General features: G+C 42.3%; 2 protein-coding genes across 2 annotated transcripts; both read left to right on the top strand.

Annotated features, from left to right (window-relative positions):
- Positions 1-3,611: 3,611 nt before the first annotated feature.
- On the top strand, positions 3,612-9,037 carry LOC148334454 (anti-Muellerian hormone-like; the record flags this gene model as incomplete). The annotated part of the gene is made up of 7 exons (XM_088298036.1): positions 3,612-3,741; positions 4,626-4,856; positions 5,167-5,339; positions 5,409-5,514; positions 6,928-7,018; positions 7,100-7,509; positions 8,637-9,037. Coding segments are annotated over 7 exons (1,542 nt in total), but the record flags the coding sequence as incomplete, so codon positions are not given.
- Positions 9,038-14,027: 4,990 nt separating this feature from the next.
- On the top strand, positions 14,028-19,453 carry LOC148334453 (anti-Muellerian hormone-like; the record flags this gene model as incomplete). The annotated part of the gene is made up of 7 exons (XM_088298035.1): positions 14,028-14,157; positions 15,042-15,272; positions 15,583-15,755; positions 15,825-15,930; positions 17,344-17,434; positions 17,516-17,925; positions 19,053-19,453. Coding segments are annotated over 7 exons (1,542 nt in total), but the record flags the coding sequence as incomplete, so codon positions are not given.
- Positions 19,454-19,937: the final 484 nt, after the last annotated feature.

Genomic DNA, 19,937 nt, shown 5'->3' with positions numbered 1-19,937 from the left:
GAAAAGTCAGTTAAGAGGCGGCAGGATAAAAATGCATATGCAATAAGGGACAATTAGATATTCATGTCTTTTGTTTGCCTTCCCTATAAGAAGGGAAGGCGCGAGAGGGAGAGGACCTTTTTTCTTTTGGGAACTTCTGACATCAGCTGAGATCAATAAACTCTTTTTCCAACCACCGGTGTGTGTCAGAAGTTTTTTCCATCACCAAACCAACCTTGCCCGGCGACCTGTCCGGAGGGGAGCTGAGCCAGACCCGCACATCAACAACGAAATTTACCACACAGCAAAATGAAAGGAAAGCCTTGAAGTTGATGTGCGGCGGCGATAAGCAGATCATAAATACCTGAGTTATTGAACCATCTTGAATGCTTCCAACCAACGACCTAATCCCCGTCTCTTCTACAAAGAAGTCAACGCCATCTATGGGACCATTATCACATTTTTTGTTATCATTGTTCATTAAGATGTACGTTGTGGGTCACATTAATGGTGGATAATCTTTTTCAATTATTTATCTCGGTCTTGATTTGTTTAATCGCAAGAACTTAGCATTTGAATAGGGGTGTGTAGACTTTTTAGAGTCACCATATAAACAATACATTACTCTACGAGGATGTTTCTCACTGTGAAATTGATGAACCCCAGCGCCCACAAGTAGCACGATCAGCCAGACGCCAGGCAGCGGTTCATGGTGAAGCCCTTCCACGGATTTGAAACCTCGTTCAGATAACACTGCAAAAACAAAGGAGATTGTCGTCGACTTCAGGAGGAACAAGACGCTGCCGCCCCCCCTCTGCATCGAAGGCGTGTGTGTGGAGAGGGTCCACACGTTCAAGTTCCTGGGAGTACAGATCTCCGACGACCTTTCTTGGACGCACAACACCACGGCAGTGGTAAAGAAGGTCCGCCAGCGTCTGCACTTCCTGAGAGTCCTCAGGAAATTCAACCTGGACAGGAAGCTGCTGCTGGCCTTCTACCACTCGTCCATCGAGAGCCTGCTGACGTATTGTGTCTCCACCTGGCTGCACTGAGGCGGACAGAGTGAGGCTCCAGAGGACAGTCAAAACAGCACAAAGGATTATTGGCTGCCCTCTCCCCTCACTGTCGGACATCTACACCGCCCGGTGCCTCAGAAGGGCTCTCAACATCGTCAAAGACAATACCCACCCAAACTCACACCTGTTCGACCTGTTGCCCTCTGGCAGGCGCTACAGATGCATCAAATCGAGGACCAATAGACTGAGAAACAGTTTCTTTCCGAGAGCCATCTCCATTCTGAACTCTCACACACACACGAGACCACCCTAACCTTGCAGAACAGCATTGTGATGTGTTTTTTATATTTCTAATTTCCATTGCACTCCTTTATTTATTTATCTAATTTATATATTTGTCTGTATTATTGTTGCATTGCACTGGAGAGGGGAGCCCTCTAATCTCGTTGCACACTTGAGTACAATGACAATAAAGGGATTTCTAATCTAATCTAATCTAATTTTGGACGGCCAAAATCCTGTCATAGGACACTCAACAAGAGGACGTTTATTTTAAAAAGCGGCATGTGATACGATCTGAACAAACAATGGAAGGTTTCAAGTGTGGTCAAGTCGTACTCATTAATGCTTGTTTGGGAACTTTGAGCTTAATCTGCAAATGTGAACACTTGATATCATATTTGTTCTGCGCTGAGTCCATCTAATTTCTAATAAAAAGTCTTGAGTTATGCTTCCACACTCCATGCACTTGCTGGTGACGACGGTTCTGCTCAGGGAGGGCAGAGGTGGCCCAACACATGCGCCCTTGATTGACAGGCACAGATGAAAAGCATTTACAAGTGGGGGAAACATGTGCTTTGACACTGTGTAGCCTGTAGATGGCGCCGTTATTCACCAGTACATATTGACGTCAATGAAACAAGAGCACTTCATATTATATTGCATGCGCTGATTCAGTGGTTCTCAATCTAGGGTCATTGGACCAGGGGTCGGGAACCTATGGCTCTCGAGCCATATATGGCTCTTCCGGAGACGTCATATGGCTCCCAGACAGTTTGGAGTTGAGGGGGCCAAAAAAAATTAAATTAAATTAAAATATATATACATATTTTGGAACTGGTTTTAAAATACTAGTGGTAATCTTATTAATATTAAGTAATTTAAAATTAGTTTTAAAGATACATTTTAAAAGTCAGCGGTGGGTTGCGGCACTTGCAATCCGCCGTTGACCCGAGGATCAGGTTGGGAGCCAATCGATCGCAAGTACGTCACGGGTCATTGTCAATGTACGGAAATGAATTTGATCAGAGATAAAATTTCAACCTTTCAACACGCTCAAACCTTGTAACAGAAAAGATGGCGAAAAGAAAAAAAGACGATGATTACCGTACATTCCAGGCTTCTTTTGCATTGAAATATCCACCGGGGGACAGCAGGAAAAAGGCATGCGAAGAGCTGCAACGGAAAATGCAGACGAGCCAGCAGCAACTGCTTGTCTGGACCACGCAAGGTGACGGTAATTCCGCTCGCTTTGCGGGTGCTTTGGCAATAGTGAAGAGTGGAAAGCCGTTCACAGATGGCGAATATGCCAAAACATTGATGCTTGATGTGGCCAATGAACTTTTTGATGATTTTCCAAATAAAGCCAAGATAATCCAAAAAATAAGAGACATGCCACTGTCAGCAAGAACGGTTCACGATCGGCGCATCATGATGGCGAATCAAGTCGAGGAAACACAAATTAAGGACATAAAAAAACCATGCAGCACCAGAAGTCGCATTAAAAGTAAACCTTTTATTATTTTTATTATTATTGTTATTGTTATTATATGATTAAAATACTATATGGCTCTCACAAAATATATATCTAGAAATAATTTGGTTTTATGGCTCTCCAGGTCAAAAAGGTTCCCGACCCCTGGACTAGAAGATAGTGTGAGTAGGGTGTAGACAAACAAAGGTCTGTACTGGGGTGATGGACCGTGTTGGAGAGCCAGCCCGCTCAGAGGAAGAGGACGCTGAGCGATTTGTCACCTCTCGCTGCAGCTCGTCCACTCTTTTCTGCAATTCGCAGCGCTCCTGCCTGGATCAACTACAAAACACGCAAATATAAATCTGCTCCAATGGCAGGATTTGTGACCTATAATCTGTTCAACTCAATTGAAAAAAAACGCTTATTTTTTTTTAGAGAGCGGGAAAAAAAAATCTAATGTGACTTTTAGTCGAACAACGTTTAATACTCTTGTACCTTATTCCCCCCATCGCATAATTGGAGTAGCACATTTGGCTCACCTTGATGTGCTCAAGCCAGTGAGTGGACTCTAGATTTGAAAGCCAGTGGGAATCTTCAATGTTGGGGTAGACGATGTCCTTCTCAAACTATGCTGCATTCTCAATCCTCCAACTCACTCCTCTGCCTTTTAGCAGCGGGACGGGCTGCCACTCAAGGCTGTAATTTAAGTATTCGGAAGTTCAATCCAAGAGTTTGTATTCCCAAAGCAACGATATCGTCATGGCCACCGAATGGGTTGCACATGTTAGACATTGTGAAAATACACTACACTTAGTGTGCGAGAACTGCCCACTTTTAGCCTCACTCCTTTATAAAACATACACTTGCAGACGGCAAAGTGTGTCTGTGTGCATGACAGCATGTGGCTGCACGTCTTCCGCCGTGGTCTGCTGATGCTCTTCTGGATGGGCTGCTGCTGGGGCGTACTCCTGCCGGACGATGCCGCCGTGACAGGTGAGACTCTCGGGAAACGTCCTCAGGTACGCCTGCACCATCTTCACTGGGTATCAAAAATCTGCACAACTTTGCTCAAATGGCAGGTTTTTGTAGTGTTGATGAATTCTTTCAAAATTGAAATTATGTCATTTTTTATTTCATGTAAATGAAAGCACTCTGCGTACATGCAATATTAATAATATTACTGTCAATATTATTGGAATTTTATGAATAATGTTTGAACTCAAATACATTCAATTGAATTTTCCTTTATATAATAATAAAAAAATATAATAATATATTTTGTTATAAATTATACAAATGTAATTTTCCAGATTCAAGATTTTTTTCTTTTTTTTTTTAAATATCAAAACTTGACATATCACAAATATATAGTTTATGTATTTGATATTTATCTCACGTAATATGTATGCTTATACAATATTGGAGTGCGGAACAAAGATGATTTTTCATTTATTGTCCTACCAATCAACTCATTCACTACCAGCCGCATTAAAAAAAAAATAAAACATCATTGGCAGTAAATGAGTTAAGCATTGCTTAATGTCCATACATTAAATTTTTCTATAGTTATCATAAAACATTTTAGCAGCAATCCAAGTTTATTTTTCAAATATTATTAAATCTAATTGAGATATTTCTGATGTTTTTAAAATCATTCAACCAAAACCGTTTAGTCTGTGTATTGTTTTTTATAAATATTTTTTCCCATGGATTTAGTCTGTCTTAAAATTGTCTTTTATAGAAGAACGGTGCTTCAATCGGGGGCTCATCACCATTGGTTAAATAAATAAATAAAAATTGAATGGCAGCAAAAAGCAAAAATATTTGGCTTAGACCATGACTGGTTTTCAGTGCCTTTTTTTTTTCGACGTTTGTAGCCACAAAGAGGCGGGTTTCCACCGAGGAAGCTGGAGAACGTGCGTGCTTCCTGGAAGACGTGCTGGCCGACATGCGAGAGGCTCAGGAGGACGACGGCCAACTGACGCCAGGCGGGGCCACCTTATTCGGAATGTGTGCGGCGTCTGCGAGTCGTGCAGTCTTGCGGGACCTGGCGAAAAATGCAAAGAAGAAGCAAGGAGGTGCACTAGATCTCCTTCATCCCGCTGAAGGTAGTGAGGTCACAACAACTTGCAGCATCATGAAAACTTTATTAACTGCAACACTGAGAAGAAGAGTCGTCTAAGTGCATTTGGGGGTTTCATGGGTGCAGCTGTCAGGAAAAATAAAGTGTGCAATGGACTACATGTTGCATATAAGAATCGGAACAAACTAAAAAGAAATGACCCCAAAAAATGTATTTAGCCCACTCTTGCTTTCAGTGGCCCAACTGTACAATTGTTTACATTGCCATTTCAATATTCTTCCCTGTTTTACAAGTGTAAAAATAAGTCATCTGTTGTCAACGTTTTCTCTCCTCAGTGTTTTTAGTGGAGCGAGAGGATGATGAGGAAGCGCTGGTGCTCGACTTTCACGTCCCACAATCCCCTTTGCTACAACACCAGTTGGTGCTGCTCTTGGTCTTGGAAAGCCCCGTCAGAGGCCACTCGGACCAGATGACCTTCACCAGTTCCTCTCTGCAGCCCAACACGCAGGTGGACGCCGTTTGCAATTGGGTTTATTCAATGTTACGTGTCCGCCATGTTTTTTTTTTTTTTTTGCAGACGGTGTGCATATCGGAAGGAACGCAATATATTCTACTGACAGGACAAGCATCCGTGGAACACCAAAGATGGATGCTCTCTATTGACTCCAAATCCCCTAATATGAGTGTGTATTTATTTATTTATTTTATTCTATTCATTTATCAATTAAATCCCTATTGGAATGAAGTCATATTGTAGCATGCCCTCCGAACCAAGGATGAGACTTTACTGATGATTTTGTGGTTTATTTTTGAGCAAGATGTATCCATAACCGTGTAACCTTAAAACCGAATCACCGTAAGAGCTGAAACACAGTTATGCTTACAATTAGCTGACATGTTTCACATTCAACACTTAATATTTACAAACACAAAATACTTATATCCATCGTTTACACACCTTTTGCCTCTTCGGGGGTGGGGGGGGGGGGTGCTAGAAAAATAAACGTCCGTTTTCTGAGGCTTAATTTGAAACTTTTTGCCGTATTCCTCGTCAATTTACCTTAAGTGTGAACAATACTAAACAGGAAGCTCACATTCAAAATAAAAGCACATAGCTTAAACCGGAAGTAGAACATTTCGATGCAAATTTCAAATGAAAATAAAATACAATAAACAACATCACCGGTGCTGTCCACAAAATATGAATATGGTTAGTTACACATATTATTTCAAGAAAAAAAATAAATCAGGACTCGCTCAAAGCAACTGTAACTGTATTGTGAGATGCGATGAGAGTCAAGGTGAAAGCTAATTTTTATTTATTTAGTATGAACGCTAATCTCACGTTTCGAGAATAAGATTTTGGCCTTGCAAAAAAAAAAAAAAAAAATAGAGCGATATTTTCAAAAGTTTCAAACGTTTTCAATAAGCACAGCAGTTTTCTTTGAAAATGCCAGATCTCCCAAAAATGTGACTTTTCTCAAGGGGGAAAAAAGGCATGCAGCAACATTTTTCTTGAGGGAAAATTTCTGTTTAAAAAAAAAAAAAGGACTTTTCTTGGAAAAAGTGTAAGTTGGTAATCAAAACCACAAAAGATTCTTCTCACTTAATGCTAACTAACAACCCAAAGCTCATGGAAGTCATAACCATAGGCAACAATCTATCTGTTTAAAAAAAAAAAAAAAAAAACTTTATGCAACTGATATTTGAACACAAATGGCGTAGCAGCACAAGTAGACACACATTATTACAATATGAACATGCTATATGCTTATTTTTGTATATTTATCCTCTGCAAAAAAAACTATGGCATGTCATTGTTAGTTATCATTCACTCAATTTCATGCCACTTCTCAACGTTTTCACCAATATCATTCCATTTGGTTCCACGTGAGTCCGTTTCATTCTGACATTCCACCTGATCCCCGATTTCTTTTCAGTCGGCCTGCATTCGTGGTTTTTTTCCAGAAATGGCATTTTGTGAGTTTTGAGTTACGAGTGGAATAAAATCAACTTGTGAGTCAAGTTGCCGCTGTAATTTGAATAGTTTCCTCATTTTTCCTGCACTCACATTCATCCAAGTTTACGTGTCACAGAGCAAATGATGAAAAAACTCCTTGCGGATGGAACGACACGAAGAAGCAGCGTGACGCCAGTTCTTCTTGTCTCTCGTGAAGAAGACATGAGGTTGTCCCGCGTCTCGTTTTGTTCTTTAAATGACAACCGACGTTTTTACAACTCTGATGTGTCAATTTTGTGTCTCCAAAGCTCCAAAGTTCCCGTCTCATCGCCGCCGCTCTCCTTCCTTTGTGAGCTGCGCCGCTTCCTGCGCGACGTCCTTCCTCACAAGCGTCCGCACGCTCCTCCGCTGAGGCGCGACTCCCTGCAGGCTGCGCCCCGCGTCACGGTGGACCTCTCCTCCAGCGAGTCGGTGCTGGCGGAACTCATCAACTCGTCGGCGCCCACCGTCTTCGCCTTCACGGGCTCCACCTATCACGGCCACCGAGGCCAGCTGGCCATGTCCGCCGCCCTCCTGGGTGAGCTCAGGCTGGGTTTGGAGCAGAACCTTGTGCAGATCAGGGAGGTTCTGCGAGACAACGAGGATGGCCAGAAGAGCATCAAGAGGCTGCAGTGGCTCTGGGAACTCTGTGACTTTCCCACGGTGAACCCGGCATCAGGTAATGCGCATGAAAAAATATCCCTTGGCATCATAAGTTGTGCAATTCACACCTTTTCAAAATGGTCGCCGGGTTAGAATGTCTGGTGTCAATTTCCGCATTGCGCCGCCCCCTCATGACTGAGTAGCGAATCACAGAAGAAGGCTCACTTTCACCAAGTCGCGAAGTGATCGTGATCGCAACTGTGTATCAATTCAAAGCGCTCGTTCCCTCACACCTCACAGACGCTCGCATGGGTCATTCTGAAGGCCTCGGACGGATTTGACGGAACACTGGTGATGAAATCTGCCTGGCAAAATAATTTAGCTGAAAATTCATTGGATAAAAAAAAAAACTCTCACTTCTTAATTTGTTTGGCCAGCAGAGAAGACCTTGATTGGTCGCCACTCATTTCGATGAAAAATTAGTCATCAATGTGACATAAATATTTTCAGAAATTACATTTGGAAAAAAAAATGAAAAAACATCAGCAAACAAAAAAATGCACGAGCACCTTACGCATGACGTCATTAAATTCACTTTTTGCCGTTAACGCACATCTTCCGTCACGTCACACTCATGGCACGCATGGATCATGAGAACCAAGTGCAATTAGGAACATCGGGAAAACATGATGATGTCATGACCATCAAAAGATGTGTAAGAGCCATATTGAGGAATGTTTTCCAATTTGGAATTCATTATTATTATTTAAACATTATTGAGATGCATAATTTTGTTTTAAGAAGGAAGAAAATTTGGTTTAGCGTTGTGTGTCTTGGAAACGGTATTGATAGCCTAACGAGCCACACGTGAGAGGGTGGTCATGCGACGTGCCTGAAACACACATTCAGAAGGTCGGGTTTTCTGACCGACGCCAACTAGCGACTTCAATCCTCGACGCAAGCAGCGACAACCAACAACGACGCTGATCAGCGAACTGTGACAGTCACACCACCGACGCTGGTCAATTGGAAGTTTTGTCGCGTCAGGCTAGTTATTACTCACCCGCTCCTACAGTGGCAAGTAACCCCAAAAGAGTTGCCACTATAAGATGCATGATCCCAACATTTTTGGGGAACAAACGCAAATGTGTGATCATGTCTGGCGTAGAACATGCATGCTGATGTCTCTTCTCGCTCCCAAAGGTGAAAGCCAGTATTGCGCGTTCCTCCTGTTTAAGGCCATGAAGATGGTGGCTCGCGAGATCTTGCCGCAAGCGCGGGCCACGCGAGCGGAGCCCGACCCCACGACCACGGCCGCCCCGTGCCGCCTGCGCAGCCTCACCGTGTCCCTGGAGCGTTTTGTGGTGGGTCCCAACACGGCCAACATCAAAAACTGCCACGGCCGCTGCGCCTTCCCGCTGCGAAGAACCGTCAACCACGCCGTGTTGCTCAACGCGCACATTTCGAGCGGCAACATGCACGAGCGGTCGCCGTGCTGCGTGCCGTTCACTTACGAGTCCCTGGAGGTGGTGGACTTGAACGAGAACGGGACGCTTTTCTTCACGTACCCGGATATGATCGCAAAGGAGTGTGGTTGTCGCTAAAGCTAAAGCTAAAGCTAAAGCTAATATGCATGTGCTTCACTCATTGACCGCAAACACACAGTTCTCTTAGCGGATTATTTTATTGACACAAAATTATTCACAAAGCTCTGATGACATCACTGGTGCTTATAGGAACATCTTGAAGCTGTCCGACCATTATATGAAAACAACAAATCTATTTTTCTTTGCGTTTCAGATCAAAATGCAGCGTTTTTGGGTTTTTTAAAGGCACAGCGCCGACATTTAAATATGAATATATATTGGGCGATGATTGCAGCAAAACGGTTTATAAATGTGTATTTCAATCCACAAATATGTCAAAAAATAAATAAAAAATCTGTATTTGCAACCACAGTCACAAATGCGTGACTGGAGTCACAAATGTGACACTAAAATCTGCAAATTTGTACATTGATTGGAATGCGCAAACACTTACTGAAATGCGTGTACACATCTGTAGATTTTTTGGGGTCACGCTTTTGCAGAACTGACTTGCTGCAAGTGTCTCACTTTTTCCCGTCCAACACATGTCAAACATATCATAAGACGCCAAAATACAATTTGATACTCGCAAAGACAAAATATTCGGCTACTTTAAAATATCATTTTCTTGTCAAGGCATTGCTTTTTTTGTATTGTTTCTTTTCTCTTTGATGAAGTATACTTTTATTATCATTATTAGAATTAGAAATTAGAATTAGAAATCAATTTATTGTCATTGTACTCAAGTGTGCAACGAGATTAGAGGGCTCCCCTCTCCAGTGCAATGCAACAATAATACAGACAAATATAGAAATTAGATAAATAAATAAGAGAGTGCAATGGAAATTAGAAATATTTTATATATATATATATATATATATATATATAATACAAAAAATTATGATGGATTATGGTTTAGAATGATCAATATTCATACCATAAACACTCTTTTAAAACAAAATACTACGTTTACAATATTCGAAAAAAGTATAATTGCTTTTTTAACTTGCATTGTGTATTTTATTAAATGTAATTACTATTGTTTGTTTTACTTTACCAGACAAATATAACCATTTTCCTGTCGAATGTTAGAATGAGAGCGTACAAAAATGGATGTGGCAGCCGTAGTGTATTTTCACAAGGTCTAACATGTGCAACCCATTTTATGGCCATGATGATATTGTTACTTTGGGAATATCAACTCTTGGGTTGAACCTCCCAAATACTTAAATTACAGCCTTGAGTAGCAGCGGGCCCCAAACATCAGTTACGAAAGGTCAGGAATTTGAACAGAGGTCATCGGTGCCACAACAAAGATGTCTACAGAAGAGGGGTCTGGCGCCAAGAAGTCGCATCTGGAAATGGGATCTCTGCCTCGCACCCATAGGAGGCTGTGTGAAAAGTCAGTTAAGAGGCGGCAGGATAAAAATGCATATGCAATAAGGGACAATTAGATATTCATGTCTTTTGTTTGCCTTCCCTATAAGAAGGGAAGGCGCGAGAGGGAGAGGACCTTTTTTCTTTTGGGAACTTCTGACATCAGCTGAGATCAATAAACTCTTTTTCCAACCACCGGTGTGTGTCAGAAGTTTTTTCCATCACCAAACCAACCTTGCCCGGCGACCTGTCCGGAGGGGAGCTGAGCCAGACCCGCACATCAACAACGAAATTTACCACACAGCAAAATGAAAGGAAAGCCTTGAAGTTGATGTGCGGCGGCGATAAGCAGATCATAAATACCTGAGTTATTGAACCATCTTGAATGCTTCCAACCAACGACCTAATCCCCGTCTCTTCTACAAAGAAGTCAACGCCATCTATGGGACCATTATCACATTTTTTGTTATCATTGTTCATTAAGATGTACGTTGTGGGTCACATTAATGGTGGATAATCTTTTTCAATTATTTATCTCGGTCTTGATTTGTTTAATCGCAAGAACTTAGCATTTGAATAGGGGTGTGTAGACTTTTTAGAGTCACCATATAAACAATACATTACTCTACGAGGATGTTTCTCACTGTGAAATTGATGAACCCCAGCGCCCACAAGTAGCACGATCAGCCAGACGCCAGGCAGCGGTTCATGGTGAAGCCCTTCCACGGATTTGAAACCTCGTTCAGATAACACTGCAAAAACAAAGGAGATTGTCGTCGACTTCAGGAGGAACAAGACGCTGCCGCCCCCCCTCTGCATCGAAGGCGTGTGTGTGGAGAGGGTCCACACGTTCAAGTTCCTGGGAGTACAGATCTCCGACGACCTTTCTTGGACGCACAACACCACGGCAGTGGTAAAGAAGGTCCGCCAGCGTCTGCACTTCCTGAGAGTCCTCAGGAAATTCAACCTGGACAGGAAGCTGCTGCTGGCCTTCTACCACTCGTCCATCGAGAGCCTGCTGACGTATTGTGTCTCCACCTGGCTGCACTGAGGCGGACAGAGTGAGGCTCCAGAGGACAGTCAAAACAGCACAAAGGATTATTGGCTGCCCTCTCCCCTCACTGTCGGACATCTACACCGCCCGGTGCCTCAGAAGGGCTCTCAACATCGTCAAAGACAATACCCACCCAAACTCACACCTGTTCGACCTGTTGCCCTCTGGCAGGCGCTACAGATGCATCAAATCGAGGACCAATAGACTGAGAAACAGTTTCTTTCCGAGAGCCATCTCCATTCTGAACTCTCACACACACACGAGACCACCCTAACCTTGCAGAACAGCATTGTGATGTGTTTTTTATATTTCTAATTTCCATTGCACTCCTTTATTTATTTATCTAATTTATATATTTGTCTGTATTATTGTTGCATTGCACTGGAGAGGGGAGCCCTCTAATCTCGTTGCACACTTGAGTACAATGACAATAAAGGGATTTCTAATCTAATCTAATCTAATTTTGGACGGCCAAAATCCTGTCATAGGACACTCAACAAGAGGACGTTTATTTTAAAAAGCGGCATGTGATACGATCTGAACAAACAATGGAAGGTTTCAAGTGTGGTCAAGTCGTACTCATTAATGCTTGTTTGGGAACTTTGAGCTTAATCTGCAAATGTGAACACTTGATATCATATTTGTTCTGCGCTGAGTCCATCTAATTTCTAATAAAAAGTCTTGAGTTATGCTTCCACACTCCATGCACTTGCTGGTGACGACGGTTCTGCTCAGGGAGGGCAGAGGTGGCCCAACACATGCGCCCTTGATTGACAGGCACAGATGAAAAGCATTTACAAGTGGGGGAAACATGTGCTTTGACACTGTGTAGCCTGTAGATGGCGCCGTTATTCACCAGTACATATTGACGTCAATGAAACAAGAGCACTTCATATTATATTGCATGCGCTGATTCAGTGGTTCTCAATCTAGGGTCATTGGACCAGGGGTCGGGAACCTATGGCTCTCGAGCCATATATGGCTCTTCCGGAGACGTCATATGGCTCCCAGACAGTTTGGAGTTGAGGGGGCCAAAAAAAATTAAATTAAATTAAAATATATATACATATTTTGGAACTGGTTTTAAAATACTAGTGGTAATCTTATTAATATTAAGTAATTTAAAATTAGTTTTAAAGATACATTTTAAAAGTCAGCGGTGGGTTGCGGCACTTGCAATCCGCCGTTGACCCGAGGATCAGGTTGGGAGCCAATCGATCGCAAGTACGTCACGGGTCATTGTCAATGTACGGAAATGAATTTGATCAGAGATAAAATTTCAACCTTTCAACACGCTCAAACCTTGTAACAGAAAAGATGGCGAAAAGAAAAAAAGACGATGATTACCGTACATTCCAGGCTTCTTTTGCATTGAAATATCCACCGGGGGACAGCAGGAAAAAGGCATGCGAAGAGCTGCAACGGAAAATGCAGACGAGCCAGCAGCAACTGCTTGTCTGGACCACGCAAGGTGACGGTAATTCCGCTCGCTTTGCGGGTGCTTTGGCAATAGTGAAGAGTGGAAAGCCGTTCACAGATGGCGAATATGCCAAAACATTGATGCTTGATGTGGCCAATGAACTTTTTGATGATTTTCCAAATAAAGCCAAGATAATCCAAAAAATAAGAGACATGCCACTGTCAGCAAGAACGGTTCACGATCGGCGCATCATGATGGCGAATCAAGTCGAGGAAACACAAATTAAGGACATAAAAAAACCATGCAGCACCAGAAGTCGCATTAAAAGTAAACCTTTTATTATTTTTATTATTATTGTTATTGTTATTATATGATTAAAATACTATATGGCTCTCACAAAATATATATCTAGAAATAATTTGGTTTTATGGCTCTCCAGGTCAAAAAGGTTCCCGACCCCTGGACTAGAAGATAGTGTGAGTAGGGTGTAGACAAACAAAGGTCTGTACTGGGGTGATGGACCGTGTTGGAGAGCCAGCCCGCTCAGAGGAAGAGGACGCTGAGCGATTTGTCACCTCTCGCTGCAGCTCGTCCACTCTTTTCTGCAATTCGCAGCGCTCCTGCCTGGATCAACTACAAAACACGCAAATATAAATCTGCTCCAATGGCAGGATTTGTGACCTATAATCTGTTCAACTCAATTGAAAAAAAACGCTTATTTTTTTTTAGAGAGCGGGAAAAAAAAATCTAATGTGACTTTTAGTCGAACAACGTTTAATACTCTTGTACCTTATTCCCCCCATCGCATAATTGGAGTAGCACATTTGGCTCACCTTGATGTGCTCAAGCCAGTGAGTGGACTCTAGATTTGAAAGCCAGTGGGAATCTTCAATGTTGGGGTAGACGATGTCCTTCTCAAACTATGCTGCATTCTCAATCCTCCAACTCACTCCTCTGCCTTTTAGCAGCGGGACGGGCTGCCACTCAAGGCTGTAATTTAAGTATTCGGAAGTTCAATCCAAGAGTTTGTATTCCCAAAGCAACGATATCGTCATGGCCACCGAATGGGTTGCACATGTTAGACATTGTGAAAATACACTACACTTAGTGTGCGAGAACTGCCCACTTTTAGCCTCACTCCTTTATAAAACATACACTTGCAGACGGCAAAGTGTGTCTGTGTGCATGACAGCATGTGGCTGCACGTCTTCCGCCGTGGTCTGCTGATGCTCTTCTGGATGGGCTGCTGCTGGGGCGTACTCCTGCCGGACGATGCCGCCGTGACAGGTGAGACTCTCGGGAAACGTCCTCAGGTACGCCTGCACCATCTTCACTGGGTATCAAAAATCTGCACAACTTTGCTTAAATGGCAGGTTTTTGTAGTGTTGATGAATTCTTTCAAAATTGAAATTATGTCATTTTTTATTTCATGTAAATGAAAGCACTCTGCGTACATGCAATATTAATAATATTACTGTCAATATTATTGGAATTTTATGAATAATGTTTGAACTCAAATACATTCAATTGAATTTTCCTTTATATAATAATAAAAAAATATAATAATATATTTTGTTATAAATTATACAAATGTAATTTTCCAGATTCAAGATTTTTTTCTTTTTTTTTTTAAATATCAAAACTTGACATATCACAAATATATAGTTTATGTATTTGATATTTATCTCACGTAATATGTATGCTTATACAATATTGGAGTGCGGAACAAAGATGATTTTTCATTTATTGTCCTACCAATCAACTCATTCACTACCAGCCGCATTAAAAAAAAAATAAAACATCATTGGCAGTAAATGAGTTAAGCATTGCTTAATGTCCATACATTAAATTTTTCTATAGTTATCATAAAACATTTTAGCAGCAATCCAAGTTTATTTTTCAAATATTATTAAATCTAATTGAGATATTTCTGATGTTTTTAAAATCATTCAACCAAAACCGTTTAGTCTGTGTATTGTTTTTTATAAATATTTTTTCCCATGGATTTAGTCTGTCTTAAAATTGTCTTTTATAGAAGAACGGTGCTTCAATCGGGGGCTCATCACCATTGGTTAAATAAATAAATAAAAATTGAATGGCAGCAAAAAGCAAAAATATTTGGCTTAGACCATGACTGGTTTTCAGTGCCTTTTTTTTTTCGACGTTTGTAGCCACAAAGAGGCGGGTTTCCACCGAGGAAGCTGGAGAACGTGCGTGCTTCCTGGAAGACGTGCTGGCCGACATGCGAGAGGCTCAGGAGGACGACGGCCAACTGACGCCAGGCGGGGCCACCTTATTCGGAATGTGTGCGGCGTCTGCGAGTCGTGCAGTCTTGCGGGACCTGGCGAAAAATGCAAAGAAGAAGCAAGGAGGTGCACTAGATCTCCTTCATCCCGCTGAAGGTAGTGAGGTCACAACAACTTGCAGCATCATGAAAACTTTATTAACTGCAACACTGAGAAGAAGAGTCGTCTAAGTGCATTTGGGGGTTTCATGGGTGCAGCTGTCAGGAAAAATAAAGTGTGCAATGGACTACATGTTGCATATAAGAATCGGAACAAACTAAAAAGAAATGACCCCAAAAAATGTATTTAGCCCACTCTTGCTTTCAGTGGCCCAACTGTACAATTGTTTACATTGCCATTTCAATATTCTTCCCTGTTTTACAAGTGTAAAAATAAGTCATCTGTTGTCAACGTTTTCTCTCCTCAGTGTTTTTAGTGGAGCGAGAGGATGATGAGGAAGCGCTGGTGCTCGACTTTCACGTCCCACAATCCCCTTTGCTACAACACCAGTTGGTGCTGCTCTTGGTCTTGGAAAGCCCCGTCAGAGGCCACTCGGACCAGATGACCTTCACCAGTTCCTCTCTGCAGCCCAACACGCAGGTGGACGCCGTTTGCAATTGGGTTTATTCAATGTTACGTGTCCGCCATGTTTTTTTTTTTTTTTTGCAGACGGTGTGCATATCGGAAGGAACGCAATATATTCTACTGACAGGACAAGCATCCGTGGAACACCAAAGATGGATGCTCTCTATTGACTCCAAATCCCCTAATATGAGTGTGTATTTATTTATTTATTTTATTCTATTCATTTATCAATTAAATCCCTATTGGAATGAAGTCATATTGTAGCATGCCCTCCGAACCAAGGATGAGACTTTACTGATGATTTTGTGGTTTATTTTTGAGCAAGATGTATCCATAACCGTGTAACCTTAAAACCGAATCACCGTAAGAGCTGAAACACAGTTATGCTTACAATTAGCTGACATGTTTCACATTCAACACTTAATATTTACAAACACAAAATACTTATATCCATCGTTTACACACCTTTTGCCTCTTCGGGGGTGGGGGGGGGGGGTGCTAGAAAAATAAACGTCCGTTTTCTGAGGCTTAATTTGAAACTTTTTGCCGTATTCCTCGTCAATTTACCTTAAGTGTGAACAATACTAAACAGGAAGCTCACATTCAAAATAAAAGCACATAGCTTAAACCGGAAGTAGAACATTTCGATGCAAATTTCAAATGAAAATAAAATACAATAAACAACATCACCGGTGCTGTCCACAAAATATGAATATGGTTAGTTACACATATTATTTCAAGAAAAAAAATAAATCAGGACTCGCTCAAAGCAACTGTAACTGTATTGTGAGATGCGATGAGAGTCAAGGTGAAAGCTAATTTTTATTTATTTAGTATGAACGCTAATCTCACGTTTCGAGAATAAGATTTTGGCCTTGCAAAAAAAAAAAAAAAAAATAGAGCGATATTTTCAAAAGTTTCAAACGTTTTCAATAAGCACAGCAGTTTTCTTTGAAAATGCCAGATCTCCCAAAAATGTGACTTTTCTCAAGGGGGAAAAAAGGCATGCAGCAACATTTTTCTTGAGGGAAAATTTCTGTTTAAAAAAAAAAAAAGGACTTTTCTTGGAAAAAGTGTAAGTTGGTAATCAAAACCACAAAAGATTCTTCTCACTTAATGCTAACTAACAACCCAAAGCTCATGGAAGTCATAACCATAGGCAACAATCTATCTGTTTAAAAAAAAAAAAAAAAAAACTTTATGCAACTGATATTTGAACACAAATGGCGTAGCAGCACAAGTAGACACACATTATTACAATATGAACATGCTATATGCTTATTTTTGTATATTTATCCTCTGCAAAAAAAACTATGGCATGTCATTGTTAGTTATCATTCACTCAATTTCATGCCACTTCTCAACGTTTTCACCAATATCATTCCATTTGGTTCCACGTGAGTCCGTTTCATTCTGACATTCCACCTGATCCCCGATTTCTTTTCAGTCGGCCTGCATTCGTGGTTTTTTTCCAGAAATGGCATTTTGTGAGTTTTGAGTTACGAGTGGAATAAAATCAACTTGTGAGTCAAGTTGCCGCTGTAATTTGAATAGTTTCCTCATTTTTCCTGCACTCACATTCATCCAAGTTTACGTGTCACAGAGCAAATGATGAAAAAACTCCTTGCGGATGGAACGACACGAAGAAGCAGCGTGACGCCAGTTCTTCTTGTCTCTCGTGAAGAAGACATGAGGTTGTCCCGCGTCTCGTTTTGTTCTTTAAATGACAACCGACGTTTTTACAACTCTGATGTGTCAATTTTGTGTCTCCAAAGCTCCAAAGTTCCCGTCTCATCGCCGCCGCTCTCCTTCCTTTGTGAGCTGCGCCGCTTCCTGCGCGACGTCCTTCCTCACAAGCGTCCGCACGCTCCTCCGCTGAGGCGCGACTCCCTGCAGGCTGCGCCCCGCGTCACGGTGGACCTCTCCTCCAGCGAGTCGGTGCTGGCGGAACTCATCAACTCGTCGGCGCCCACCGTCTTCGCCTTCACGGGCTCCACCTATCACGGCCACCGAGGCCAGCTGGCCATGTCCGCCGCCCTCCTGGGTGAGCTCAGGCTGGGTTTGGAGCAGAACCTTGTGCAGATCAGGGAGGTTCTGCGAGACAACGAGGATGGCCAGAAGAGCATCAAGAGGCTGCAGTGGCTCTGGGAACTCTGTGACTTTCCCACGGTGAACCCGGCATCAGGTAATGCGCATGAAAAAATATCCCTTGGCATCATAAGTTGTGCAATTCACACCTTTTCAAAATGGTCGCCGGGTTAGAATGTCTGGTGTCAATTTCCGCATTGCGCCGCCCCCTCATGACTGAGTAGCGAATCACAGAAGAAGGCTCACTTTCACCAAGTCGCGAAGTGATCGTGATCGCAACTGTGTATCAATTCAAAGCGCTCGTTCCCTCACACCTCACAGACGCTCGCATGGGTCATTCTGAAGGCCTCGGACGGATTTGACGGAACACTGGTGATGAAATCTGCCTGGCAAAATAATTTAGCTGAAAATTCATTGGATAAAAAAAAAAACTCTCACTTCTTAATTTGTTTGGCCAGCAGAGAAGACCTTGATTGGTCGCCACTCATTTCGATGAAAAATTAGTCATCAATGTGACATAAATATTTTCAGAAATTACATTTGGAAAAAAAAATGAAAAAACATCAGCAAACAAAAAAATGCACGAGCACCTTACGCATGACGTCATTAAATTCACTTTTTGCCGTTAACGCACATCTTCCGTCACGTCACACTCATGGCACGCATGGATCATGAGAACCAAGTGCAATTAGGAACATCGGGAAAACATGATGATGTCATGACCATCAAAAGATGTGTAAGAGCCATATTGAGGAATGTTTTCCAATTTGGAATTCATTATTATTATTTAAACATTATTGAGATGCATAATTTTGTTTTAAGAAGGAAGAAAATTTGGTTTAGCGTTGTGTGTCTTGGAAACGGTATTGATAGCCTAACGAGCCACACGTGAGAGGGTGGTCATGCGACGTGCCTGAAACACACATTCAGAAGGTCGGGTTTTCTGACCGACGCCAACTAGCGACTTCAATCCTCGACGCAAGCAGCGACAACCAACAACGACGCTGATCAGCGAACTGTGACAGTCACACCACCGACGCTGGTCAATTGGAAGTTTTGTCGCGTCAGGCTAGTTATTACTCACCCGCTCCTACAGTGGCAAGTAACCCCAAAAGAGTTGCCACTATAAGATGCATGATCCCAACATTTTTGGGGAACAAACGCAAATGTGTGATCATGTCTGGCGTAGAACATGCATGCTGATGTCTCTTCTCGCTCCCAAAGGTGAAAGCCAGTATTGCGCGTTCCTCCTGTTTAAGGCCATGAAGATGGTGGCTCGCGAGATCTTGCCGCAAGCGCGGGCCACGCGAGCGGAGCCCGACCCCACGACCACGGCCGCCCCGTGCCGCCTGCGCAGCCTCACCGTGTCCCTGGAGCGTTTTGTGGTGGGTCCCAACACGGCCAACATCAAAAACTGCCACGGCCGCTGCGCCTTCCCGCTGCGAAGAACCGTCAACCACGCCGTGTTGCTCAACGCGCACATTTCGAGCGGCAACATGCACGAGCGGTCGCCGTGCTGCGTGCCGTTCACTTACGAGTCCCTGGAGGTGGTGGACTTGAACGAGAACGGGACGCTTTTCTTCACGTACCCGGATATGATCGCAAAGGAGTGTGGTTGTCGCTAAAGCTAAAGCTAAAGCTAAAGCTAATATGCATGTGCTTCACTCATTGACCGCAAACACACAGTTCTCTTAGCGGATTATTTTATTGACACAAAATTATTCACAAAGCTCTGATGACATCACTGGTGCTTATAGGAACATCTTGAAGCTGTCCGACCATTATATGAAAACAACAAATCTATTTTTCTTTGCGTTTCAGATCAAAATGCAGCGTTTTTGGGTTTTTTAAAGGCACAGCGCCGACATTTAAATATGAATATATATTGGGCGATGATTGCAGCAAAACGGTTTATAAATGTGTATTTCAATCCACAAATATGTCAAAAAATAAATAAAAAATCTGTATTTGCAACCACAGTCACAAATGCGTGACTGGAGTCACAAATGTGACACTAAAATCTGCAAATTTGTACATTGATTGGAATGCGCAAACACTTACTGAAATGCGTGTACACATCTGTAGATTTTTTGGGGTCACGCTTTTGCA

The sequence above is a fragment of the Idiotropiscis lumnitzeri genome, chromosome 6, assembly GCF_059441095.1.
Source record: "Idiotropiscis lumnitzeri isolate Australia: NSW breed Sydney's pygmy pipehorse chromosome 6, RoL_Ilum_1.0, whole genome shotgun sequence".
Classification (NCBI taxonomy): domain Eukaryota; kingdom Metazoa; phylum Chordata; class Actinopteri; order Syngnathiformes; family Syngnathidae; genus Idiotropiscis; species Idiotropiscis lumnitzeri.
The sequence above is the reverse complement of the archived record's forward strand: the minus strand, read 5'-3'. Positions and strand labels throughout refer to the sequence as shown.